Source organism: Mustela putorius, unplaced genomic scaffold (genome assembly GCF_011764305.1).
Source record: "Mustela putorius furo isolate JIRA1106 unplaced genomic scaffold, ASM1176430v1.1 tig00000145_pilon_pilon_pilon, whole genome shotgun sequence".
Classification (NCBI taxonomy): Eukaryota; Metazoa; Chordata; class Mammalia; order Carnivora; family Mustelidae; genus Mustela; species Mustela putorius.
In genome coordinates this window covers 26678257-26705817 of record NW_025421294.1, presented here as the reverse complement: position 1 = coordinate 26705817, position 27561 = coordinate 26678257, and the positions used below count along the sequence as shown (strand labels likewise).

General features: G+C 42.4%; 2 protein-coding genes across 2 annotated transcripts in view; one reads left to right on the top strand and one right to left on the bottom strand.

Moving 5' to 3' along the window:
• The window catches only part of TCF7 (transcription factor 7), a 33394-nt gene extending 30496 nt beyond the window's left edge, over positions 1–2898 (top strand). Inside the window, 2 exon segments of the mRNA XM_045075505.1 lie at positions 1151–1377; positions 1380–2898. Of these exon segments, the coding sequence (XP_044931440.1) occupies positions 1151–1377; positions 1380–1630 (478 nt within the window). The 3' untranslated portion in view covers positions 1631–2898.
• A 7123-nt stretch (positions 2899–10021) lies between these two features.
• Positions 10022–26376, bottom strand: SKP1 (S-phase kinase associated protein 1). The gene is made up of 6 exons (XM_045075504.1): positions 26223–26376; positions 22972–23068; positions 17507–17580; positions 13277–13420; positions 11431–11571; positions 10022–10751 (listed from the first exon to the last, which is right to left on the bottom strand). The coding sequence occupies exons 2-6, from the start codon at positions 23066–23068 to the stop codon at positions 10716–10718; spliced, it is 492 nt and encodes a 163-aa protein (XP_044931439.1). The 5' UTR covers positions 26223–26376; the 3' UTR covers positions 10022–10715.
• Between the last annotated feature and the right edge of the window lie 1185 nt (positions 26377–27561).

Here is a 27561-nt window from a genome sequence, read left to right as displayed (position 1 = left end):
GCTGGGCCTGTAGCCCTCCTTTGGTCCCCCAGTCCCAAAGCATACCCACAGATTGGGGAACCCATGTCTCCTAAGAATGAGGTGAAGAAAGAATGTTCTAGAAAAGGCAGGCAGATTCAAGAAGGTAGTTTTGGTGCCTGTTGCCCAGGGTCCTCGGTTAATGATGGCCTAATGCTGACTAGGGTTAGCAGATCCTCAGCAGGCCAATCTCATGTACCCCAATCAGTGGCCTGAGCCCCTGGCTACGAGGCCTAGAACTCACCGTGGTCTACCAGTTCCTTCACTTCTTCAAGTTAGGATTCCTGAACCCTTAAATCTAAAAAACTTGGGGAAAACACACACACCCTCCACACCAAGGTGACTGTAGTAGAGAACAACCTGGATGCCAAGTGGTCATGTACTTCACCTTGTACTGGAAATGAGGGGACTGTAGAGGTAGGGAGAAAGAAAGAGGGGGTATCCCTGGGCTGTCCTGGCGAAAGGGTCTTACTTAGGCTCTGTAGCACTAAACCCATGTGTTTCCCATACAGTAGAGAAATGTGTATGTGAAAGAAGACATACATCCCTACACCAAGTGACTGAAGTTTGCCTGGTTGAAGTTGAGGCCAGGTCTGGTAGGGCTGAACCTACTCTAGGCATTACATTCACAAACTCTAAGGAGTACTGTCCAGTCCCTCAAGAGTGCCCACCATGCTCCCTCTCCAAGGGCAAAGAGGAATTCGGGTAGTACAGACGTGTATGTATGTACACACACTGGGAGCGTATTTGTGGTATTCTGTCTGAGCACCACCCAAAAATCCTCAAGCAGTGTAGCCCTTTGCCTTAATGCAGCTCTGAGCCCCACAAACATGTGAAGCAGAGGCTCCAAGGCCGAAACTAGGAGATAATTTTCCCCGGAAAACAGAAAGCCCAGCTCACAGGAGGTTCCTGTGCCACCCTGTGGCTGTGCTGGGTACTACACCTGTTCCAGGTTTGGGCCAGGCCCAGCACAACTGCAATGCTAGGTTTGAAGGCACAGGCACATCACCCAAGTCCTGGGGAGAGGGGACAAGAGGTCAGCTAGGCCTGTGCAAGGACAGCATTTTCTGGTTGTGGTGTATGACTATGAATTCACCCTCTGTTTACAGATAACTCTCTTCACTATTCCTAGGAGGAAAAAGAAATGCATTCGGTACTTACCCGGAGAAGGCCGCTGCCCCAGCCCCGTTCCTTCCGATGACAGTGCTGTAGGCTGCCCCGGGTCCCCAGCCCCCCAGGACTCGCCCTCATACCTCCTGCTGCCCCACCTCCCCACAGAACTGCATGCTAGTCCTGCGGAGCCAGCGCCTACATCACCAGGGCTCTCGGCCGCGCTCAGCCTCCCAGTCCCCTGGACTCCCCCAGGCCCTCCCCAGCACCCTGCAGAGTACACAGGTGCAACGAGAGGAATCTCAGAGACAGGCAGCCTAGCATGCACAGGGCACCTGGCTGCCTCCAGGGGCCCATCCTCCGAGAGGAAGCGACAGAGCCCCAAAGCACATGGAAACTGGCCAGGGGCCCTGTTACCTCCCTCTCAGGGACCAGGCCCAGGAGACTTCCGAGGCTGCACAACTTCTGCCTGAACCTGGGGCCATCAATCCAACTGCTCTGAGTGGCAGGAGTGAGATCTGTGTTGTGTCATCAATTAAGGGCATCCCTTGTGCCTATAGCAGCCTGCATCTATCCCTTTTACCACAGTCTTGCTGGCCAGATGCCCCCTGCTGCCTCCTCTGCTTTTCTGCTCTAGATGTCCTAGATGTATGGGCCCGAACCCAGCTGCTTTCCCTACCCTCCACCTCCCCAGCCCCACCACTGCCACACCCTCCCCATACCAGACACTTCGTGGACTAATGAGCTGGTTTATGAAACAACACCTGAGCAAGGTCACAACCATGTGCTCAAGAGGACAATACTTATGCCAAAAGGGCCTGGAGAAGCCCTTTTGACAGAAAAGGAGTAATCATTCCTAAGCTGGACCAGAAAGAAGCCTCTTGCCATGTTCTCAAGAGCTTGCAAGACGAGGAGGGAATGGAACAGTTAAATCTAGGCCTATCACCGCAGGCAGCAGGAAAAACCTGACACTACCTTATCAGGCAAGTATGGGCAGTGAGACGTATCTGGCTCTAGTTCAAATTACTTGGAAATGTTTCCAAGAGAAACTTAGCCTCGCCATAAGCTCTGATTACCAAAGTCCCAAGCATTGGGTTGGGTGAACTCAAAAGCTGTAAGAAATTACGGCCCAAAACCTAGTGTGCATCCCTCCCTACTCCTAGAAGCCCTCAGTCACAGCTCCATTTCCTACTTATCCGTGTCAGTCTAGGCAGCTCTTGGGCAGTTGAGAGGGCAAACCTCGTGACAGTCTGCCTACCTTCCAGCACAAAACAGGTCAGCTTCAGTTTCCTAATGGTCCTGCAGGAAGGACCATCACCATCAAAGCAGAGTCCAGAGAACCTCTAGTGGTAGTCAGTGGGTTTTCACCACAGCCTACTTTAACCCATTTCTGAGCCAAGCTTCAACCCTGAGCCTTAGAAAAAACTTTTAATTTAACTTTTTTTTTTTTTTTTGGCCTCTTCCCTCACTGTACATAGCCTGATTCCAAAGAAAACGGGCTGTTCCTATACCCGTACACCCCTCAACAAAAGCCTTTAGTTCCTAGTTTAGCCACTGGCTTCTCAGAATCCAAAGAACATATATTCTAGTATAGTGTTGCAAGAAGTCTTGAGAGAAAGAAAAGGACTATTGTAGTGTTAAAAATATTTTTGTATTGTTAATGCATCATCCAACAAAAACTTTTTTAACATGAGAATAAAGATACTTTTTACTGGGTTTCTCTTTCAAAACTTGACACTAAGGAATAAACTGTTACCCACAGCCAGAAAACTTGGGGCTTATTCTCTATCATGGGACACACATTCTCAAGACTTTCAATCTATAGAAAGAAAGCCTCCCTACTGGAGGCTCAGGCCCTGCCCCAACCACAAGAGCTAATAACCTGCTTCTACATGTAAACTCCCCAATCTTCGGACTTCACAAGTGATGCAAGCAAAGGCCACCCTGCATATGGGAATGGGCTGTGAACTGCCACCACAGACCCACACAACCACTAGGCTCCATCTTCCCCTCCCATCTTCCTTCCACAGAGAGAAAAGACCCAACATTCCATGAGCACACATCCTATTTTGAGGCAAACTGGAGTCTCTCCAAGCTGGTATCAGAAAACTTGAAAGAGCATTTCAATAGCACCCTTTCCTCCCAAAAGCTAATTAGGTACTTTAAGTATCTTCCTATTTTTATACAAAACCTCTCCAGTTTGATAAATCTACAGTCTCCATTTTAACAGCAGTTTCCATCATGTTTAAGAATACAATTAACTCCTCAAACCCATCATGAACATTAAAGGTGCAAAAGCCACTTCAATAGGTCACTCCAACATTAGATAAAAAGGCTGGGCAAGAAGAGTATCCCAACAGTCAGCCAGTGGGTCACCATCATGCATTGTAATTTGCATGGCGTTGTTTTTGAGATTTTATGTTTAAAAATATTTATAAATAAAGTCATCTTCCAGAGTACTGTCTGTCTAAAGTAGGCCACTGGAAGTTGTAATCCCAGACTTGCTTTTCTTCTGGAAGGGTGCGAGAGGAGACCATTCTCTCGACATCTGTCCCATTTAAAGAATTCCACTCTGGCTACTGGCCTAGTTGTTTCAAAAACTACATTTTAAGGCTTATGCAAGACTGGGTTGGCAGCATCTGATTTGGTGTCTTATTTAGAGCACACTGAGTACAGGAACAATGCACCCTTTGTGAATGTTGAGGGGAAAGAGGAAGGCTCTGGCAACTTGGTTAAAATCAAACCAGCCTCTTAAAAAAAGTGTCTTCAAAGAGGAAACTCAAATCCTCCCAGATCACACCAGCACATTCCTGAGGCCACAGGTGACTGAGAGTGCAGCCCCAAATACAATTTCAAGTAGCACACCAGTCCCACCTCACTGCAAGCGAGGAACGAGCCCCATCTCTGAGCTCTCAAAAGACAAGATACCGCAACTTCCCTTACCCCTTCCCAGAAAACGGGCAAACCGGCTTGGTAGTTGCCAAAGCTGCTGCACCTGTTCCGAGAATCTGCTGCGGACTCAGCGGTGCAAGCTGGTGAGGCCTGCCCAGGTCTCTCAACTGGAATACGTTTTCCCTCTTTATACAGGAAGCCCCATGGCTAGACTCTTCTGGCTTTAACTACCTTTTGAATGTCCCGAAAGCACTACTTCCCGCCCAGCTCTACTGAGTGTACTGCAAGTCTGGCTAGAAAGGCCAGAAGTGCACGGAAACGCACTTGATTCTTTACACTGTTCCAAAGAAGAAATGAAACTGGTTCCTCAATGCATTTCTAGAAAAACAGCCTAGAAAGGGCAAGGGTAACAAAGACCTGTCAGGCCTATATATCAAAGCAGAAGATTTGAGACCAAGAACAATTCCTTATTAAAAAAAAAAAAGCTGGCTGGCTTTTCTTTGAAGTTAGAAAGGCTGCTTTAACATGATTTTCTCAGCTCTACCCAGAGCTTTGAATTCACCACTAGTCCCTGAAAGAAAGCAGACCACCCAAAACAGACCTTGGTTCCTCCTATGCTCCATCAATGCCAACTATTCCAATCACTTCTGTCCCAGAAACTCTATTTCAGGCTCTCGGACTCTCTATTGGCATGGAGCAACTAATGGACCTTTGTTGGCCTCCTTGTCCACAACGGGCCAGAGGGGTCTGAGAAGGGCGGGATGGGATATTCCCATAGTCGGAGGCTAGAATAAAAGCCAGGTCAGGTCAGGAGAGATTTCAAAGGTAAGGATAATGTGTGATCAGGCAGAGAAGTAACTGGAAAAAGCAAATTCTGTCCTAGGGGTAGGAACTGTCTCATCTCTTAGCAGTTCTCAGGAGTTCAGTCACACCGGGTAAGGGGTATTTCATCAGCTATAAATCATATAGAAAATTGTTACTAGTTCAAGCTGATACTTCTTTCAAGTTCACCTGGGGTTTTGGACCAGATCTTCCTTTTCCATTCAGGTGTTCATAACTATCTAAAGGCTTGTTCTTTTAAAGCATGTGCAGTCAATTTGGGGGTGGGTCGGGGCGGGGGGGAGATGGTTAGAGGAGGGGAGGAATAGGTAGAGGAAGGGGAGAAATCAGAGGAGGAATTAGGTCAGGAAACCATGCAAGCAAGCAAAGGCCACTCTGGAAACTCCTCTTAAATGTAGTTTTTGACAGTGTAGCGCTCCCACCCATCCTCTAAGCTTCCTGAGACAGAAGTAACTGCAGAGCATTTGAAGCAAGTAAGAGAAGCTGTACAAGAGCATATGCAGCAGGACAAATAAGACTTTGCCCAATACAGGAGGTAAGTACTGACACTAAGAGCACTTTTATGGACTAGGCAGATTCTCAAGAGTGAAAGAGGAGGCAGGCTGGCATACAGATCAGGTGCTCAGTAAATACTTGTGAAAATTTCAAGTTAAGCAGTGTCAGAAGGTCATGAGAACTATACAATGTACCAAGATATACTGTCGTAAGCAACTATATTCAATATTCCTGCCACAAAATGCCTCTTGGGATTGGCACACACCAGATGTAGCCAACGGTGTAAGACGCCACAAGGCAGCATGTTGTGGCAGCATGTACATCACCCGTGAGTTAGACTATCACTCAAGTCCCACACTGGAAATTCATCAAACGAGAGCTCCCTGACCAACACCTTTATGCCACTGATAAGGTTCATATCCACTGACTGCTCAACAGTAAGGACAGTCTATCCTGCTTAGGTGTCCAAACGGCTCGATGCTGGGCCACTGAATATGTTCTAAACTTCTCATCATTTGTCTTGCTATGTACATCCAGTTCTCTTACTCATTCTGCCTATTAGAGTAATTTTCAACAAGAGTAAACAAAGGCATCAACTAGGACTCCAACTGCAAAACCTTTATCTCAATCCTTTAGTACAGTACTAAAAAAATATTTAAGGGAGCACCTGGGTGGCTCAGTCGTTAAGTGTCTGCCCTCAGTTCAGGTCACGATCCCAGGATTCTGGGATCGAGCCCCACAACAGGCTCCCCACTTGGCGGGAAGCCTGCTTCTCCCTCTCCAGCTTCCCGAACTGCTTGTGTTCCTTCCCTCACTGTCTGTCAAGTAAATAAATATTTTAAAAATACATATATTTTAGTTCAACCACCCAAGAACTGTACTGCCTGACATGGGTCTGATCAACATTCTTCCTGGACAGTCACCAAAATTATTATCACTAATCCAGCACAATGTCTCTTTCCAGCCTATATTCTCCAGCAGACCTGACACCCAACCCTAAGCTGGTAGTTTCAGACTGAGCACTGCTTTCCCCCTCACCTTGGCATCCCTCCATCTCCAACCAAAACCACCAAATTAGTTTCTTCTCATGGAAACTTTCTTAGACCCTTCCAGCCCTAGAGTCCCCATTTGCTCATTCATCTTGTTCTGTCCAGGAACGTTTTTATTATAGCCCCTAATCCCCTCCTGGCAGTATTTATGTTTTGCCTCCTTAGCTCCACCGAAAGCTCCAAGAGGAAAACCATGTCTTACACTTCCTACAAAGGAGAAGTCAGGAGCTACATTTTAGAGATTCAGCCATTTCATAGGCTTTCCCTTTACTAACAATCTTCCCCCTTATTCTCTTCTGTATTAGCTAGAAATCAGCTTTCATACAAACTAAATAACTGAAGATCTTTTTAAAGTGCAAGCAACTTCAGAGGAAGACATTTGATTCTTTCCCATTTAAATATACAGGGAGTGGGGCGCCTGGGTGGTTCTTAAGCCTCTGCCTTCGGCTCAGGTCATGATCCCAGGGTCCTGGGACCGAGCCCTGCATCAGGCTCTCTGCTCAGCATAGAGCCTGCTTCCCTTCCTCTCTCTGCGTAATTGTGATCTCTGTCAAATAAATAAATAGAAACTTTAAATATACACACACACACAAACACACACACTTAGGGAGCTTTAAAAAAAAAAAAAAAGAAAGATCTGAAACATCTTCAAGTGGGAAGTGGTGGCAGAAGTTAAGCTTCCAAATATAAAAGCTTCTTTGGCCACAGACAGAGTGAACAATGCTCAGATCAAGAGGTCTGCTGCTCTCAGTTCTTAACTTGTGGAAGTTACTTCCTATCCCTGTATAAATCACCCTGTTAAGAGTCTAGGCAACCTATCTAATTTCTTAATTTCCCTTGGATCAGCAAACTATAGAACTGGCTCATTTTTAAGTCAACTACTAAGAGATCGGGGTGTCCAGGTGGCTCAGTCGGTTAAGGGTCTGCCTTCGTCTCAGAGTCCTGGGATCAAGCCCCATGCTGGACTCCCTATGTGGCGGGGATTTTGCTTCTTCTGCCCCTCACTCTGCTCTCATTTTCTCTCTCTCCCTCAAATAAATGGGTAAAATCTCAAAAAAGAAAAAAAAAAAAAAGGTACACTAAGAGATCATGTGGTTTGGAATATCTGCCTGCCCTGAGTCACATGCTCATAAGACTTACTCTCTTCTCCAACTAGTTACAGTCTAAACTCAGAATCACCATTACTTCATGTTACTGGGGTGCAGTCCTAATCGTCCCACCAAATTCCAGTAACGATCTCGTTTAATTCCAGCAGCTGGTACGTTCCCACAGATGCAGAATCAACAGATCACAGCTGCAGTGCTGCTCAGGAATCTTTACCTTATTGGGATGACTTTGTGGATCTTTGGAAAAATATAAAAATTGCAAAGCAATACTCACCTTGTGTATTAAAGGTAGATTTAAAAAGGCAAGCTAATAAAATATAAAATGTAATAGCATTCAAATGACATAACTTGGTTCTACAACGTAGGAATTATCAGAATCTGTTTGAGGGGGGCATATCCTTAATCCATGACAATATCAGGGAAAGACTAATAAGCTAGTATTCAGAAGGACTTTGGTTTCCTCTCAATTATAAAAAGCTTTTATGAAAAGCTGAGAAGCCAAAAAACTGTCTCACAGGAGTCTTCATCACCAATAACACCACTCTGCACATAACTACCATTTCCAACTTACCACAGGCCAGGTAGGAACTAAGAGGCAGAAACAGGAGTCCAGCCTCACAGTATGACTTCATGCCACAGTATTAGTTCAGAATAGCTGGGAAGTGAGCGGGTAGGAGAGAGTGTATCTCTGGAGATAGGCTTGGCTACTGCGGATAATGGGGAAAAGCCACTTGTTTTCCTCCGGAAAGGTGAGGGCCTAGAAAACTCTTGATAGACTTTTTAAAGAAATAGCAACCAGCAGGCGAGAGCAAACAGGGTAGGCAGTATGTGGTAGCCAGCCTAAAGGGCCCCTGAACACCCTACTTATGACTGATGTGGGCACACAACACCCAAAAATGGCCTATTTTCTTATGTGAGCGGTTAGATCTTTACCAAACCTGAGAGTTTAAGATTATCAGGGTGTTTTTCTTTTATTTTTTTAAAGATTTTATTTATTTATTTGACAGAGATCACAAGTAGGCAGAGGGGGAGGCAGGCTCCCCGCTGAGCAGAGGGCCTAATGCGGGGCTTGATCCCGGGGCCCTGGGATCATGACCTGAGCCAAAGGCAGAGGCTTTAACCCACTGAGCCACCCAAGCGCCCCGTCAGGATGTTTTTTTAAAGCCTAGGGCCATAGCCTACAGAAAATCAGGAAGGGAACAAAAATCTTAACTACCGTATTGTCTGTCCACTCAGTCTTACCTATTCAAAAAAATCCCAGTGTCCTTTAAATATGGGTAATGCCATTATTTAGTCCTGTAATCCCAACCATCCTTGGGGGTTATACAAATTGAGAATAGAGAATAAGCTTTTGTTTCCTGGAAGCCATTATTTCCTTTCCAAACTAGACAAGGCATGTGTTAATGATCCTGAACTTTCAATTAAGAGTTATATTTTTCATGATCATGCTAGAGATTTTGCTGGGGGTCGTTACACTCTGTGCAAGAACTGACCCTTATGGTGGTAATTAACAGATGAGATACTCCAACTAGGACTGAATTCTGCTACCTTCCCAAGAGAACTCAGGACAATGGAAAACAAGCTTAATTCCTGAGAATAAATGGAATGAGGAATCCAGAAGAAGTCATCAGGGCTGGCAAACTTTTTATCTCAAAGGCCAGGGAGTAAACATTTTAGGCTTGTTGGTCAAATTCAGTCTACTATATTGAGTTTTTAATAATCCTTTAAAAACATAAAACCGAAACAGAGACTGCAAAAGTCAGTCATGGGCTGGATTTCATCCACGCATGGGCTGTAATTTGCAATCTCTGGTAAAGACAACAAATAGGAATTCATCTGAGACAGTATTTGGGACTTTATTAAGTCAGATACAGATGCGAGGCAAACAAGAAATGAACTATAAAAGCAAACTACTATCAGCAAATAACCTGAGCGAAAACAGCTCACAGTAAACATGAAGAGAATGCGGTAAGACTACATGTGAATACAGATGATGCTAAATGGGAAAGCAAGAAAAAAGGGAACACAAGGAGGAAGAAAGGAATAATTTGGAAGCCATCTCAAACACCAGGACAACTTTGTTCTACTGTAAACAGGGGCAGTGCAGTTCTGTACAGCCACACACACCAGTTAAGAACTGAAGCACTGGTTCCAGTGAACCAGATCATGACAATCAGGAGAGACCTGAGTCTATCAGAACCCAGCTGCTAGGTCAGCAGCCTCCAGCAAGCTAGGACATGAACTTCCTGCAAGCTGTCTCCAGCTACACGACCACACATATACTTAACTCATTTAGTAAGTGAAGAGACACAGTTAAGTACAAAAAAGCAAAGCATTTACCACCTACTACATAACTTATTTTTTATTGAAAGTATCTTGCATTCGTGATGGATGCTTTCTAGGTTTTTCCAGACACTTTAAGGTTAAAGGTTAAATTATTTTTTTTACATGCAAGTACTGTGAAGTTTCCCCCACATGGGATCACTGATTATAAAAAGATGACACACTGCATGGGTTATTTGTCTTTTTTAATCGAAAAGCTAACACACTGGCTAGTTACATTTCCCCCCCAAACCACAAATTTAGTAGTAACTGAGTCTAGACCTAGCCAACATATTCCAAGCTGAGAATTAAAAATGCAAAAACAAGTCCTTATCCAATTAAGGGAGCCCGGCTACATACAGGCTAATCAATACCAGCGGTACTCCTTGACTCCAGGAAGCTGGAAGACACCCTAATAATCCCACTCAAAACATTTACCTCAAGTAGCCTTTTTCCAGTTTCCAACTCATGAATAAAGATAATACATTGTTAATTCTATTTCAGAAAACTTTTTTCAACTTGTTTTATTTACAATGCCAACTTTTAAAAGGTCATTAAACTAAAGTTAACTAGACAATAAACTAGGCAGAAATCGCTTTACAAAGAGAGGGAAAGCCCAAAACGCCACCTTCTACAGAGAACTCACAGTTCAGGTTTATTTAGAGCAAAGAAAAAAAACTTTTGATCGTACTAGAAGAAACTCAGCCTTAAGTCTGGAATCTGTACTCAAACTACACATGCAAGGAGGACAATATTCTGCTTAAACAACTGATTCGCTGCTGCCATTTGTCTACTGTTTGTCTAATATTAACAATTATAAACAGAGCAGTGCAACTAGTATTTGGAACAATCCTTACAGTGTTACAGTGTCAGGCATAACATTTCACTTCTCTTCACACCACTGGTTCTCTTTGCGTACCTAGAAGAGACAGATATAAGGAAGTACCTTAAGTAGTCTTAAGACTACTACCTAATGATTCATTAACAGCCTGTGAGGAAGGTCACAAAGGGACAGACGGAAAACTAGAAAAATATCCAGTTATGAGTACACCTCCTTACCCTTCTTCGCCTCCCTAGGTTTTTATTCTGCCCTGCTGAAATTATCAAAAAAGCAAAGGCAATGGGCAATTAAAGTTTCAGACACCAGAGCTAACATCAAATTCAAATACTTCATTCACATTATTTCAGTTTGTAGCTGTGTCAACACTGTGATTCATTTCTTCTCCCATTCACAAGTCTTAGCTTTCAAGTGTCCTGGCAGAACACCCACAGGGATTGCGATCCTGAAGTCACACAGTTATGGGTTACCTTTAAGGTCCCACGTGCCCAAACCAGGAACTGTGAAGGAGGAAATACCAAAGAGCCCCTATGGTTGAAAGCTAATTGTTCTTATGCTTATACAAGAGCAGTAGCGTGTATGTGGTTAGACTCAAAGACAGGACAGTCTCTCAACAAGAGTATTTTTATGACAGAGAAAGTACCTATTACCATCCTTCAAATTAAGTCTCCTTGTTAGAGATACATCTTTTCCAGGCATGTTTTGAGTTTGTTTGTTTTTTTTAAAGCATGTGATCAGAAACAAGCAGTGAGCAACCTACCTGGGCTTCCTCTTCTTCAGTAAAGTCATTTTTGATATTGAAGGTCTTGCGGATCTCCTCAGGAGTTTTCCCCTTGATCATATTGGCAACAGTCTTGCATGTAACATCAAGCAAACCTTTGATGTCTAAGTAGTTCGCAGCCTAGAAGTGATTGTTTTCATTAAAGTATATGTGATGTTTTAAACTAAATCCACGGTTAGTGACTGTAAATCCATACCTAATTAAGCTAAAAATACTAGTTAAGTTTGTGAAATTAAAGGGAAAATCAGCTTCTTTTGTGAAATATTTTCATACCTCCTATAATAGGGAGTCCTGCTGCTGCCTTAAGCAAACCACACTACCTTAAATGGCCACTACTACTTGTGGGTGTGTGTATGTGTGTTCTCATGGGCACACAAGTACCACATGGCAAATCTTAACAAAAATATTCAAAGAGGCAGAAGCAGTAACAGCATTGCATTTTACTGATCTTCTCAAAGAATAAGCTTTTAGATTCTTTGGTTTTCTTTGTTTTCTCTTTATATAAATTTCTGCTCTTACCTCTTAACATTTCCTTTCTTTGGGTTTAATTTCATCTTTGATTAGTTTAAGGTAAAAACTTAGATCACTGATTTGAAACTTTTTTTCCTTTCCTTTTTTCTTTAATGAAACTTTTCTTCTTTTCCAATATAGGTGTTTCAGCTACCAACTGCCCTCTGAATACTACTTAGCTACATCTCGCACATTCTTGTAAGTTGGGTTTTATTTCCATTCAGATCAAAATACTTTCTGGCATAAAATTTCTAATTCTCTCTTCCAATTTTTCTTTCGATTTCTTCTTTGACTCATAGGTTACTGAGAAGTTACTTAAGTTTTTCCAGATAGCTTTTGCTCATGGACTTCTAATTTAATTTCACTGTGATTGGAAATCACAGTGAGGGTGTATGCCTTGAATCCTTTCAAATTTGAGACTTGTTTTTTACCTCAAACATGTCGATCCTAATCGTATACACCTGACGATGTATTCTGCTGTCATGAGATTTAATGTTCTATAAATGTCTATCAGAACAAGTTTGTCAATAGTATTATTTGAAACTTCTATATCCTTCCTCATTCTACTTGTTTTATCAATTAAGGAGAGACAGCAGATAGTGGATTTATCTATTTATCCTTTGAGTTCTATTAGTTTTTGTTTTACTTTTTGGAAATTCTTTTAGCATTTAGGACTATACTAGCCTCTTAATAATGGACTGATCCCTTTATCATTACACAATGACCCTCTTTAACCTCCGTGATATTCTTTGCTCTGAAATCTACTTTAAAATAGTCACTACAGTTTTCTTTTGATTACTAGTAGTGTAATTTACTCTTCCACCCTGTAAAACTAAGTGTGTCTTTAAAGTGGGTGTTCTGGGGGCGCCTGGGTGGCTCAGTGGGTTAAGCCGCTGTCTTCGGCTCAGGTCATGATCTCAGGGTCCTGGGATCGAGTCCCGCATCGGGCTCTCTGCTCAGCAGGGAGCCTGCTTCCTCCTCTCTCTCTGCCTGCCTCTCTGCCTACTTGTGATCTCTCTCTGTCAAATAAATAAATAAATAAAAATCTTTATAAAAAAAAATAAATAAATAAAATAAAGTGAGTGTTCTGGAGACAGCATAGCTGAATCTTTTTTTTCTTAATCCAACGTGATAATCTGTACCCTTGTTGTGTTTAGACCATTTGCATTTAACGTGACTGTTAATATGTGAATTTAAATATACCACTGCATTTGAGTTTAGAGAATTAAAGTTCAGTAACAATGAATTTAACAAACTGTTACAAGTGATAAGGCTCTGAACTAGAGAGATCTTAAAGAATGCATTAAAAACATACCAGAATAAGTTCAAACAGTGTTCCTTGGTCAACTTTCAGGAATTCTTGGTCCCAAACTGGGATATCATCTGTCCGCTTTTCTTTGTTCTCATCATCCTCAGGAGGAGGGGGGTCATCCTTGTGATGGGTGCACCACTGAATGACCTGGAACAAAGAAAGTTCATTCCTTTGTGGCATTACGTCACAAGATACTCGTTCCACTACTGGGGCAGAGTTATTCCTACAATGGGCTAAGAGCTAGCTAGATGCTGACTTGAGTAAGCAAATTACTGGCTGAGCTTGAAAAGCAAAACTGAAGCTTGAGGAATCCTCACAACCCTAGAGGCTAAAAGATCTTAAAAAAAAAAAAAAAAAACAGGCAGAGAGATTACTTCGACCACATTAAAAAGCTCCTGCACAAAAAAATACATGAAGTCAGACAGGATAATGAGTGGAAAATATGTGCAACATGAACAAGCAGCAATGGATTACCCTCTAGAACATAAATCTTAAAAATCACTAATAAGTGGGCACCTGGCTGGCTCAGTCAGCAGAGCACGTGACTCTTGAATTCAGGATCGTGAGTCTGAGCCCCACGTTCCTTGGAAAAAAACCACTACAGGGCACCTGGGTGGCTTAGTGGGTTACAGGCTCTGCCTCCGGCTCAGGTCATGATCTCAGGGTCCTGGGATTGAGTCCCGCATCGAGCTATCTGCTCAGCAGGGAGCCTGTTTCCTTCTCTCTCTGCCTGCCCCTCTGCCTACTTGTAATCTCTCTCTGCCAAATAAATAAATAAAATCTTAAAAAAAAAAAAAAAACACTACAAAGAAACGGGCCTCAGATATGAACAGGCTAGTCAAAGGAAATCTGAATACTCAAACTGGAGAAAATGTTCATTCTCATTAGATACAAAAATCAACACTCCAGTCAAGTCCCACTTTAGAATGACCCCCCCCCAAATTAAAATTTTGATACTCATCACGAGCAACACTGTAAGGACAACAAGAACTTTTATACTGGAGAGTGTAAAATGGTGTAACACCTTTGAAAAGTAATCTAGCAACTACCTAGTGAAGATGAGGATGTGAATACATTATCACCAAGCAATTCTAAATACTATAAGACTACTGAGTATAAGAACAAAGTAGTAAACAGGGGCACCTGGGTGGCTCAGTCATTGAGCGTCTGTCTTCAGCTCAGGTCATGATCCCAGAGTCTTGGGATTGAGCCTGCATCAGGCTCCCTGCCCAGGCTCTCCCACTCCCCCTGCTTGTGTTCCCTCTCTCGCCATCTCCCTCTCTGTTACACTTGATCTTAGCCAAAAGGCTGAGAAGCGATCTCTCTCTCTCTTACAAAAAATCCTGGGGTGCCTGGATGGCTCAGTGGGTTAAAGCCTCTGACTTCAGCTCAGGTCATGATCTCAGGGTCCTGGGATTGAGCCCCGCATCGGGCTCTCTGCTCAGCAGGGAGCCTGCTTCCTCCCTCTCTCTGCCTGCCTCTCTGCCTACTTGTGATCTCTGTCAAATAAATAAATAAAATCTTAAAAAAAAATAACTCTTACAAGAGTATTAAGAAATTAATGTTGATTATTCTTACTTGAGGGTGTTTCAGGTCTGATAGAGACAAGGATGGGAGATTTTACTGTGTACTTTTACAGTTTTTAGATCATTTAATTATTCAATGCATAAGTTTAAATATGCCTAAGACTTAACAATGCAAACAGATTAAAAAAACTTACTCTCAGAAGTGGCTCTATATCACCCAGCCCATCAACTGACCTTCTGTACTAACTCCTTGCTTATTCATTATGCTCAAAAGGTAGAGCATGCTCTTGTCTTGGGGTCACTGCACTTGTTCCCAATGCCCATAATTCTCTTCCTCCACATATTCATCTCTTTATTCAAAGATCAACTTCTCGGGGCACCTGGGTAGCTCAGAGGGTTAAGCCTCTGCCTTCGGCTCAGGTCATGAGCTCAGGGTCCTGGGATTGAGCCCTGCATTGTGCATCAGGCTCTTTGCTCAGCAGGGAGCCTGCTTCTTCCTCTCTCTCTCTGCCTACTTGTGATCTCTATCAAATAAATAAAATCTTCGGGAGAAAAAAAAAAAAAAGATCAACTTCTCAGTAAGGCATTTCCTGACCATTTTATTTTAAAAACTGCTAATTCTCCACCAATCAACCCCCTTATAATCCATAGCTTTCCCATATGACATATTTCTTACATTACACATTTCCCCCAGTTTTAGAATGTTAATTTCCTAAGGGCAAAGATTGTCTCTGGTTCACTGCTATACCTCCAGCACCTAAAAAATACCAGCACTTGAATAAGTGCAAACATAAGTCCTTCTAGATGCACTTTACATTAGTATAAAATATAATGTTAATTGCAAGACAAAACCCAGAAGCTCTAACTACATAAAATATAAAGCTTCTAAACCATAAAATACGGGGCGCCTGGGTGGCTCAGTGGGTTAAAGCCTCTGCTTTCGGCTCAGGTCATGATCCTAGGGTCCTGGGATCGAGCCCCACATCGGGCTCTCTGCTCGGCAGGGTGCCTGCTTCCTCCTCTCTCTCTGTCTGCCTCTCCGCCTACTTGTGATCTCTGTCTGTCATATAAATAAATAAATCTTTAAAAAAAAATAAATAAATAAACCATAAAATACTGTAAAATGACATAAGAGAACACAAAGTGATAGAAATGCTATATAAATGACTCCTATAAAAAGCCCACTAAAGGGGCACCTGGGTGGCTCAGTGGGTTAAGCCTCTGCCTTCAACTCAGGTCATGATCTCAGGGTCCTGGGATCGAGTTCCGCATAGGGCTCTCTGCTCAGCAGGGAGCCTGCTTCCCCCTCTCTCTCTGCCTGCCTCTCTGCCTACTTGTGATCTCTCTCTGTGTGTCAAATAAATAAATAAAATCTTTAAAAAAAATTTTTTTTAATTTAAAATCTTAAAAAAAAAGCCCACTAGACTACGAAATGGATGAACCTTGAAAACATTATGCCAAGTAAAATAAACTGGAAACAAAAAGACAAATATTGTATAATCCCACTTTAGAAGGTACCCTCAACAGTCCAATTCATAGAGTCAGAGAACAGAATAGTGGTTACAAGGGGCTGGAAACAGGGAGTATTGAGGAGTTGTTTAAAGGGTACAGTTTCCGTTTGCAATGATGAAAATTTTCTGGAGACAGTGAGTCATAGTGATTGCACAACAGTGCAAATGTATTTAATGCCACTGAATTGTCCACCTAAGGAAGTTAAGAATGGTAATTTTTATATTATGTATTTATAACAATTTTTTAAAAGCCCGTAAAAACGACATGCAAGGGAAAACAAAGAAGAAAATATAAATGGTCAGTAACATGCGTAAAAAATGTTCAGGCTTAGAGAATCACTCTTTAACCCAGTTCAGGGCAATTAAAAGAACTGATAATAGTCAATTATGGTAAGATATGGAAAAATACACAGGACAGCTGCATCTCACACCAGAGTCAAGAGAAAGTAGAAGATGAAATTGCATATGGCTAATGACTTTTGAAAATCTCTGAGAAAAGGGCCAAATGGAACCAACCATTCCCATTTCTAAGCCTAGTTAATTTCCTCTGCCTTGTAAAAATTGGGTGCTGTTTCTCCAAATGAGTACCCCATTAAATACCTGATTCTGTTATGGAGCCATGTATCCTGAAACACTAAGATTCTATTCAATGTCAAGAGCCTTTTATGCTTAAAACACAAGGTAAGGTGATCAAGGGTGAGGATACATTTGTTCTCAACCTCCTTTGAGGCTATAGCTATCCAGTGGACAAACAAAAAAATGTTTCCTTTTTACTAAGCACATATAGTCATACTTCAGTAATTTAAATGTTATATCAAAAAGACTACAGAACTACCCCTGAAACAAGTAATACATTATATGTTAATCAAAAAACAACAAAAGACTACAGAACTCAGGGTGACTGGATGGCTCAGTCTAAGTGTCTGACTCTTGATCTCAGCTCAGGTCTTGATGTCAGGTTACTAAGTTCAAGCCCCACATTGGGCTCTGCACTGGGGATGGAACCTACTCAAAAAAACAAAACAAAACTACACAAATCAAATATTCACAGGGCCTGATTAAATAATTACAACAGACATTTAGAGTCCTAATCCGCCTATGTAAGGAAGCTACCTATGTAGCAGTACAGGAAGACCACCCAGATGTTCAATGACAAAAGAAATGTACATATTCAAGTACACAGTCTGTTGCCTTACCTTTTTCAATATTGCTGCATTAACATTTGGTAGAGGAACTGGATCATCATCTCCTTCATCATCCATTCCCAAATCTAAGAAAACCAAGAGACTTGTCATTATTTCCCAATTCTAGTATTTACACCAACCAGATATCTCAAACAAGTAACAAACATGAAAAGTATTCTACTTAAAATAGTTCTCTTATGAGCATTTAAAAACTAGCAGTTCCTGGGACGCCTGGGTGGCTCAGTTGGTTAAGCAGCTGCCTTCGGCTCAGGTCATGATCCCGGCGTCCTGGGATCGAGTCCCACATCGGGCTTCTTGCTCCGCAGGGAGCCTGCTTCTCCCTCTGACTCTGCCTTCCACTTTGTCTGCCTGTGCTCGCTCTCGCTCTCTCTCTCTCTGACAAATAAATAAAATCTTTAAAAAAAAAAATTAAAAAAATTAAAAAAAAAATAAAAACTAGCAGTTCCTAACAAGAGGTCCATAAACCACACAAAACTATATAAAGTTGTATGAGTAGACAAACACACGAATATTACATAAACAGAATTGACTAGAAAGCCATGCGGGCTGGAGGCATCAAATCCAGACCATTATCCTTACTTTTTCTATCATCTTTTTCTACCCATCACTAGATGGGCATTTAGAAAAACAGAATAAAAATCATTTCAAGTAACAGAATCTCAATCTATTAAAACCCGAAGCCCAAATATGTATATATACATACACAACAAATCATGCAGCCACTGACAAAAATAAGGCAGGCAGCTCCATACATACTTGGTATGATTTCGGGATTAAAGCTGTTAAAAGCCAGGTGTAAGAAAATGTTATCTGAATAAAAATGGGGATAGACGTATATATTTATTTATTTAAAAAAAATTTTTTTTTAAAAAGATCTCATTTATTTGACAGAGAGAGCACACGCACGAGTGGGGGAACAGGAGAGGGGGAAGCAGACTCCCCGATGAGCAGGGTGCTGGTACATGGGGCTTGATCCCAGGACCCCGGGAACATGACCTGAGGCAAAGGCGGACATTTAACTAAGCCACCCAGGTGCCCCTACACTTATATATTTAGATTTAAAATATCTCCAGAAGTATACGTAACAAATTATTAATATTATGTGTAGGGAAGTTAACAACAATGTGGGTTGAGGGATTCGATTTCAATGTATACCCATTATTCATCATATACACATTATCTATAATTTTGAATCTACAGGTTGTTCTGATAAAAAGTCTAACTTTCAAATTCTCAAAGTGATTGGTTAAGTTCAAAGAAAAAACTTAAAATTTAAAATCCTTATTATGTAAAGATTCTAAATAAGAGTATTTTTTCACGCCAAATGTGTCTGTCCTCCAGTTTCTACATGACTTAAAAAAGAGCTGCCCACAGTTAATTAGTAGTTAGCAAGTACCAATATTAGAGGTCAAAAGTTACTTCAGCTCTATACTGCTTATAGCTAAGTATCAGTTATGCTGACATGGCCAGTGTTCAGTCAAACCATTTAAATTTTTGATAGGTAACAGGTGTCCTAGGCAGTGGAGAGTCAGCAATGAATATGGAAGGATCGAAAAGAATTGTTACAATTTTAGATAGAACTCCTCAAGATGTCTCACTGACAAGATGATACTGTGTAGTAAAATCCTAAAGGAGAGAGAACACCTAAGCAGTAGAAGACACAAACACAAAGGCCTTCTGAGAGGACATTCTGGCATGTTCTATTAACACTAAGCAATCTAGTGTTGCTAGAGCATGGTTAGCAAGGGTGAAAGAACTAGATGAGAACAGTGACAGGAGTCCTGGCAGTAACAGGGTCTCAAACATTTTGGCTACTGTACTGGGAAGAGATGGCAGTGAGGAGCAGAGAAAAGAAGGAAATCAACTATGGGGCTGGCAATAATCCTAGCACAAGATGGTGGCCTATACAGGTTTACAGCTATGGAAGAAGAAATGATCCAATTCTGTATGCATTTTGATGGCAGAGGCAAAAAGATTTGCCGACAGATGGCAAGTACAATGTGAGTAAGGGAAGACTAAGGTTTATGACATGAGGAACTCGATGGATGAAACTGCCAATGGAGTTGCCATTAACTGATATGGGGAAGGCTATCAGAGAACTGTTATTTTGAAGGGCTGGGAATTAAGAACTTAGTTTCCTAAGTCTGAGGTACCTATAAAGGTATGCAAGCAGAAAAAGCAGTTAAATACGCCAAGTCTAAAAATCAAAAGAAGACAGCTTGGGGAACTGATGTATAGATAACTTAAAACACTATCAGTCTAAGTGAGATAACCAAGGAAACGAAGGAGTATAAATATAATGAAAAGGTCCAATGATCAAGCCAGTCCTCGGGAACTAAAAGCAATAAAGATGAGAAGACAAAAAGCTAAGTATCCTGGAAGTGGAATGTAGAAGGGGATGATCAAATGGGGTCAGCTGGTCTAGATGAGAAATCAAACAGAAAATGATACACTTGAGAACATGGAGGCCACTGAGCTTAGTAAGCAGTTTCACTGGAGTGGTAAAGAGCAGAGCAGATTCAAAATTTATCTTATTTTGGGACGCCTGGGTGGCTCAGTTGGTTAAACGGCTGCCTTCAGCTCAGGTCATGATCCCAGCGTCCTGGGATCGAGTCCCACATCAGGCTCCTTGCTCAACGGGGAGCCTGCTTCTCCCTCTGCCTCTGCCTGCCATTCTGCCTGCCTGTGCTTGCTCTCTCCCCCACTCTCTCTGATAAATAAATAAAACCTTTAAAAAAATAATAAAGATTTAAAAACAAAAACAAAATTTATCTTATTTTGTTGGATAGATGGATCACTCATTTACTCTCCTCCTTTCTACCAAAGTTATTCCCGATCCCATCTCAACCTAAAGTAAAACTATAAAAATGACTGTGTCAACTTGGACTAAGTCCACTTTTGCTTTTCCTGTACTAGTATATACTATTCTTAATCAGGAGAGAATAAGAAGTTATACTATATAAAAGACTTGTGTTTGGGGAATCAAGGTAGTACAGGAAATATAATAGAGAAGACCAACTGGTTTAGATCCAAACATTATTTGGAAGAAGGCTTGTAAGTTGTATTAAAAATAAGGTCCTTAGGATCACTTCTCTAGCATTTAAACTAAGGATGCACAATGTCTTTTCTACTTTTAGACTGAACTCACAAGTATCAACAGTCATGCCTTTAAGCTATTTAGTTTCAAGGACTTCTGAAAGACAACTGTATCTTGATACCACATCCTGGACCTGAACAAATCAGTCAATCCACATGTACACGTGCCAAGATTTTCACTTCTGATTATCCTGTGATTAGGTTTTATTTCTGTTTTCTAAGTCACAAAAAACTCATAATCAGAGATACTGCAGATGCCAAATTCAATGGACTCCAATCCTGAACAGGTTAGAATTCTATATAAGCCACTAGTACTTAAAGCCATTCACCTTTGATGCCCAAAGGCTATGGAAGAAAAGAATCATTTAACTGTTGCTGTCTATCACTCCACTTGCTTCAGTGATCAAAGGGGGCATGGAAAACCTTCAAGGAGCCCTATGTTCTTACACTAGGCAAATGCCTCTTTGAAGCAGCACAGGAGAGATCAGTGTACCAGACACTGAGATGAAATAAAGAGCACTTTCACTGCCAAAGAAAGTATTCAGGCAGCAATTCTGGTATCAGTTTCCACATCTTCTACATAAAGCCTTATTCACCTGCCTTTAGGGACATCTGGATTGTTTTCACACTCTTTATTAGTGACCATACCATAGTTCTTCACTCAACAGGTACTTGATGAACAGTGACTGAAGGATGTATCAACAAAATAGAAGTCATCTATTTATTTAAGTTACCAGGATACAGAACTCTAAGCACCACATGATTGGTACTAATTACCAAAAGAGTTACACCTTTGGTTTTTATCAGCAAACAGAAGTCACCAGCTTAGAAAATAGAAGACACACCCTCTGCAATCTAGCTTCTGCCTCTACCACACCTAATAAATGCAAGTTAAGAAATCCTCTCACTATGAAATTCCAAATGACCAGTGTGCAGTATATGAATGTGATAATCATTCTGATCACCTCAAAACGCCTCCCTCTACCCTTGGCTTCCATAAATCTTACTCCACTGATTCTCCACTTCTGACTTCTACTTGCTTAACACCTGCCTCCCGTTCCAATATAGCTGACTGCCAACTTCATTTACTCCCATAAATACTCCTATAATACACCACACAGTCTATGTTATCTCCAGAAATCCACAGCTCAGAGATCCACATACTACTCAACTGCCTAGTAGACTGTTACAAAAATCTTCTGGGGAAGTGGAAGGGCGGACGGAACATACCTAACATAGTCACCTCAAAGTCACTTTCCATTTCTCTCAAACCCATTCTTGAGTTTTACCAACCACAGTATCATAATCTCATTCCACACCAATAAACCCCAACTAAAAACCTCAACTCTACTTTTCACTAACATAGCTTGTCTACTTTACTTCAAAATAATCTCCCAAAACATTCTAATTTTATTAGATTTGAAAGTACCATCTCACTAGCACTATCCACTGTAGTTTCTCCATAAGCTTGAAAAATAACATCAGCCAAGACAGAATCCAGCACCCCTTGGCACACCACACTAATTATACTAATTACGCGTGACAGCCTGTCTTGTTTGGGGTCTTTCTCCCTTTATAGTTTAAAAATTCTTCAAGAACAAAGACTATTTCACACTTACCTTCCTTTGACCCCCATAGCTAGTGCTTCACAGGTAACTTTTCTCTTAAGCATAAGCTACATGAAAACCTTTGATATCTGAATACTAAAGAGAAGTCTTATTACTGTTAGTTTTTTTTCCACCAATGCTAGAAATCAAATTGTAATGTCTCCATATACTATTAATGTCCACCATTCCACTGGTTAATATTAACTTTAACTAAAGTTTTAAAATATTTCAGGACTTGTTTTCTAACTTTACCTCTTCAATGTGCTGTGTATATGCTTTGTAGCAGTTTCAGAGGAATGACAAAATGGACAAAATGGAAAACTTGGTTAAAAAAAAAAAGACATCTCAGTTTACCATCTACTCAGCTTACTTCTCTGCTGAAACAAAGTACTGTATTTAGATACCATACAGGAAGGTATCTCTTTTTCAGAGCCTTTTTTCTCATTAGAAACTGTGAATCCAAATTCACTTGAAACAGAATTGGGCCACTGTCTGATGCTTGGAAATCACTTTAATATTAGCGTATGGTCTTCCCTAGATGAAAAAAATACATTATTTCAGACAATGCAGAAAGGATGTCCTGTATCAGAAAGATGCAGTTAATTCTTTAATTTAAAAAATGTAAACTTGACTCCTTCATACTTTTGAGGATTTGATGACAAATTGAGCCATGTATAAATTCAATGTTCACAGGTTATCTCCAACTAAATATTACTTCCTCTTTCCCTAGCCAAAGTCTTCTAATAAATTTACCTTCCAACATGGTCTTGATAGTCACAGACTGTTTGGCGATTTCAACATCAACTTCAAATATCTCTCCATCGGAACTCTGCAACTTAATTGAGGGCATCTAAAAAAAAGTATTATATTGAATTTGAAATTTAAGAGAGATTCCTTTCATACATTTCATCAATTAGTCTGTTTTTAGAAATTATGTATAAAATCCTAAGGCCAAGTAGTTATCTATATAACCCTGTAAAACACTGCAAGTGGTTATTCAGAGGCCAGCACAGAAGTGTTGCTATCAATTTTTCGAAGTATAGCTCCTAGGAACACAAGTTTTTAAGGCTTACCCTACTGAACTTACTACTGATACAAATTTAAGAGTTACAGTCCACATTTTTTTTTACATTCTATATTTTTAATGCAAAATATATTTAAAATAAACTTATTTAGTCTGTGCCTGCATTTTTCAAAAAATTTATTCATTTTAAAGAGAGCAGGAGGGCGCCTGGGTGGCTCAGTGGTTTAAGCCTCTGCCTTCAGCTCAGGTCATGATCTCAGGGTCCTGGGATTGAGCCCCACATCGGCTCTCTGCTCAGCGAGGAGCCTGCTTCCCCCTCTCTCTCTGCCTGCCTCTCTGCCTACTTGTGATCTCTATCAAATAAATAAAAATCTTAAAAAAAAATAAAAATAAAGAGAGCAGGAGAGGAACAATGCATGTGTGCACATACCCACATGAGGGAGGGACAGAGGGAGCAAGAATCTTAAGCAGACTCTGTGCTGAGCATGGAACCCCACATAGGGCTCGATCCCATCACCCTGAGATCATGATTGGAGCCAAAACCAAGACCTGGAGGCTTAACCGACTACATCACCTAGGGACCCCTTTGCCTGTCTTTCTGCTGTCACTGAATATGGACTATTCTCATCTTTATAGTTAGCTGCCACAATCAACCTGCAAACCAGAGGGTGGTCAGTCCAAAATAAACAAAACTAACAAATAAAATACAAACTTTCCAATAGTGAGACTTACCATTGAAAAATGAGTTGTGATCCAAAGAGAGTATGAGATTCTTGTTTTATGTTTGCATCAATGTAAAATATACAAGATAATAATATCTTTAAGAATAAATCTTATTTGCTAAACCAAATAAGGTACTTAAATTTAACAGGCCTTTTTACCTTTCATTACTGACTGTCCAGGTGTCCAAGTTTTTCTGCTAAAATCCTCATAGAAATTACCTGTTACTTGCTTCAAAAATGTATTTATTAACTCAAATTAATTGTGAATCATCGGGAAAAAGATACCTCTTAGATAAAAATTAGCTAAGCAATTAATTACAAAGGACTTAAGTTCTAGCAAAAACTAAAACAAAACAAAACAAAAACTAATTCTTTACAATTTAAAGTTCTAAGCAATCAATCTATTTTCAGATTCTTGAGAGAAGAAAGAAGGGCAGCAATACCTGAAAATTACTTCATAATCCCTTCAAATATCAAATACAGATTTTAAAAGGACCGTGCTTCTCAGGTATTCATAATCCTGCAATGTCACTATTAAAACTGTAGAATTTGGCATTTAAAACATTCCCTGCACCTATTTTAGGATCAAAGCCTCCATTAAATCAGTTAAAATATTCATTTGCCTTTTCTTAGACAATTATTTCCATCTCCCAAATAAGCTGTTACAGAAAGGAAGCAAAAAGGTAAAACTATGTTTTAAAATCAGCCACTGATATATCCTGCTCTCACTCATCCATGGTTGAAGAGAATCAGATTTCACTTTTCAGTTCACAAATATGTCTGTTCCTCCATGTTGCTTAGGGCTTGCCAATAATGCAGTTGTCCTATTCAACAGAGAAGGGCCCAGAGCATAGGACCTTCCCTGTGACAAGGCAATAACAAAAGGTACCCCCCCAAAGAAATATTTTAACGTGAACCCAATTTTTAATTACAAAACATTCTATACTCTTTTTATATTCCATAGTACTGGAATGAACACTGAAGAAAGACAAGTCTGACAATACAGTTGATAAAATTTTAAGCACGATGACCATTTCATATTTCTTTCAAATAAATCTTGGTAAATAACCGGATCTGCTTAGTCATAGTCAAATTTCTGTATTAGGTTACTCTTAAGGGAGCTGAGATCTTATTAAATAAGCAGGCAGCAATGGATTAATCTGTAATCAAATGTATTTTGTGATCCCCAACTTAACACCCAAAGAGAAACTTTTTTTAATGTCATAGAGCTAGAATTCAACTCAAAACTGTATTGATAACGGACGAGATCTTGATTTGACATGCTTGCAAGACAATTCCTAAATTTCCTTATCTGGAAAATCAATCACCCTCCGTGACTGGCATGAGGTAGATTCTATCAACAACGTAAAGAAAACACCTGTGTTTTCAGTGACCCGAATTCTGACACCTTTTGAAAGCTGAATGGACAAATATGCACTGCTCTGTGACACAGATACACTCTATTGTGAGGCTCTGATGAAAAATTCATGACCCCAAAACCCAAACCTGAGACCCTTCTCCAGGTCAACCTCCAATTCCTGTAAAACTTAAAATGCCTGGCTTAGAAAGAATCGGGCTGTCTAAAAGTCACACCACTATGGTGAGACCATCTGCTATTTCAACAGTTGTTTCACCAACTCCAAGTTATGGCAAAATAATGGAGAAAAATATTCTGAAGGAGCAAGCAGCCTGCTGGGCAAAAGTGTAGCCCAAGCACAGTTAACAGCACCGGTGACTAGTAACGCCAGATAAAAGGAAGAGAAAGGATGCGAGCGGAAAATCCAGCGCTCCCAGACTCCCACCGCCACGCTCCTTCCAGACACCAAAACAACAAACGCGCGCCCACGCCCACGCCAGCCTAAGGGCCTCCACTCAAAGTCCCGCCGCCACCCCCGCCCTGGGTCCGGGAGGCCGGCAGGCTCACGGCCAAAGGAGGCTCTGGGCCGCCGCCTGGGCCTTGAAGCCGAGCTCCGCGCAGGCGGACACTCGCCCCGTGCGAGGACGGACCAATCCCGGGCCCGTCTCGCACCTTCTCCAGCTCGCCCGCCAGCCCCTACGCCCACGAGGCGCTGTGAGGACGCGCGGCCAGGAGAGGGGCTTGCCGCCACCTCCCGAGAACAAGGTGGGCGACGGGTTCCACTGGGCCTTAGAGAGGCCAGGCCCAGTGCTTCCCGCCTCCGGCAGGCCCAAGCCTCAGCCACCCAGCTCGCCAATCTACGGCGCCCCCGCCCCTTCCCGCTCGGTCGGCGGCCACTCACGGTGCTCGGTCTCGGGCCGACTGCGGGTCGGAGGCTGACAAAAACACAGCGGCCTCCGGGACGTGGGGAGAAGAGCGGAGAACAAGGCCACTACGGCGTCGCGGCGCGGCGTCGGCCTTTATAAGAGCGGGCGCAGGCGCGGAGGACCCCGGCGCCCGTGGCGTCACAGAGCCGGTGGGGCTGGCCGCCGAGATCGCCTGACGCAGGCAGAGGACGGCGGGGTGGGCAGGCGGCGGGCGCGACGGCGCGGGGGCGGGGCTTCGTTCTCACACGGCCCCCCGCGCCCCCGCCCCACCCCACCGCACTCCTGCAAGCGCGGCTCGAGGTCCTGAAAGCAGGAACCCGTGGCTGACTGGGGCACTCTGCAGCCTGCAAGGGTCCTTCAGGCAGGGGCTGGCCTAAGCCGAATTAAAGACCCCAGTCCTGAAAAGCCTAGAAACTGCGAGTGGGTGTGTGGCGCGGAGGGGTTCGTGTTGAGGACGGTGACTCCCCTTTCGTGATGGGGAGGGGGAACCCGGAGGAAGAATGGCAGATGGGCGATGGCATTCACGGCTCTGGGATTCCTCTTAGGATCTCAGTGATATCCCCGGGGTCCGGCATGCGTTAGCTCATTCTCCACAATGACCCATGAGGGGCAGTGTGTTGCCCTTTCCCAGCCTTTTTTTTTTTTTTTTTAAATAAGATTTTATTTATTTATTTGACAGAGAGAGCGAGCGCGAGCGAGCACAAATAGGCTGAGAGGCAGGCCAAGCAGGCTCCCCGCTAAGCAGAGAGCCCGATGGGGGGGTGGGGGTCGATCCCAGGACTCTGGGATCATGACCTGAGCCGAAAGCAGAGGCTTTAACTCACTGAGCCACCCAGGTGCCCCCCTTTCCCAGCTTTATGCCTTAGAACGGATCCAGAACAGCAGAGTGTAGTGCTCTTCAGCCTTGTTGCTTGCCTACCTTGTTGTTTTCTAAAGAGGGCCTCCAGGCCACAAGAACCATTGCTGCAGCGAAACCCCAAGTCTGGAAAGGAGGCCTCCCTAGCGGCGAAAATCGATTCACTCAGCAGTCAGGTACTGAGTGAAAACGTGTGTGTGAGGCAGTCCTGTATGATTCTGGGGGGGAGCCAGCAGCCAGGGTGCAGCGTGCACAGAACTCTTGTATGGGATGCTCCCTGAAGTCCCCTGGGTCCATAGGATGAAGCCAACGCTAAAGGAAAGGGGTTAGAGTTCGTGGCAAAACACTGCCCCCTCCCCTCCGCACCTGCCTCTTGCCATCCTGTCAGGGCTTCTGTGGGACTCCACCCCATTGCTGCTGGGTGAACATTGCCACCCCTCCCTAGGAGACTGAGGCGC

Coding starts and splice junctions, on each gene's coding strand:
- SKP1 (XM_045075504.1), bottom strand. CDS start 23,068: ATGCCCTCAATTAAGTTGCAGAGTTCCGATGGAGAGATATTTGAAGTT. Junction 17,581..22,971: donor TATCAAGACCATGTTGGAAG/GTAAATTTATTA, acceptor TGGTTTTCTTAG/ATTTGGGAATGGATGATGAA. Junction 13,421..17,506: donor ATGCAGCAATATTGAAAAAG/GTAAGGCAACAG, acceptor TCTTTGTTCCAG/GTCATTCAGTGGTGCACCCA.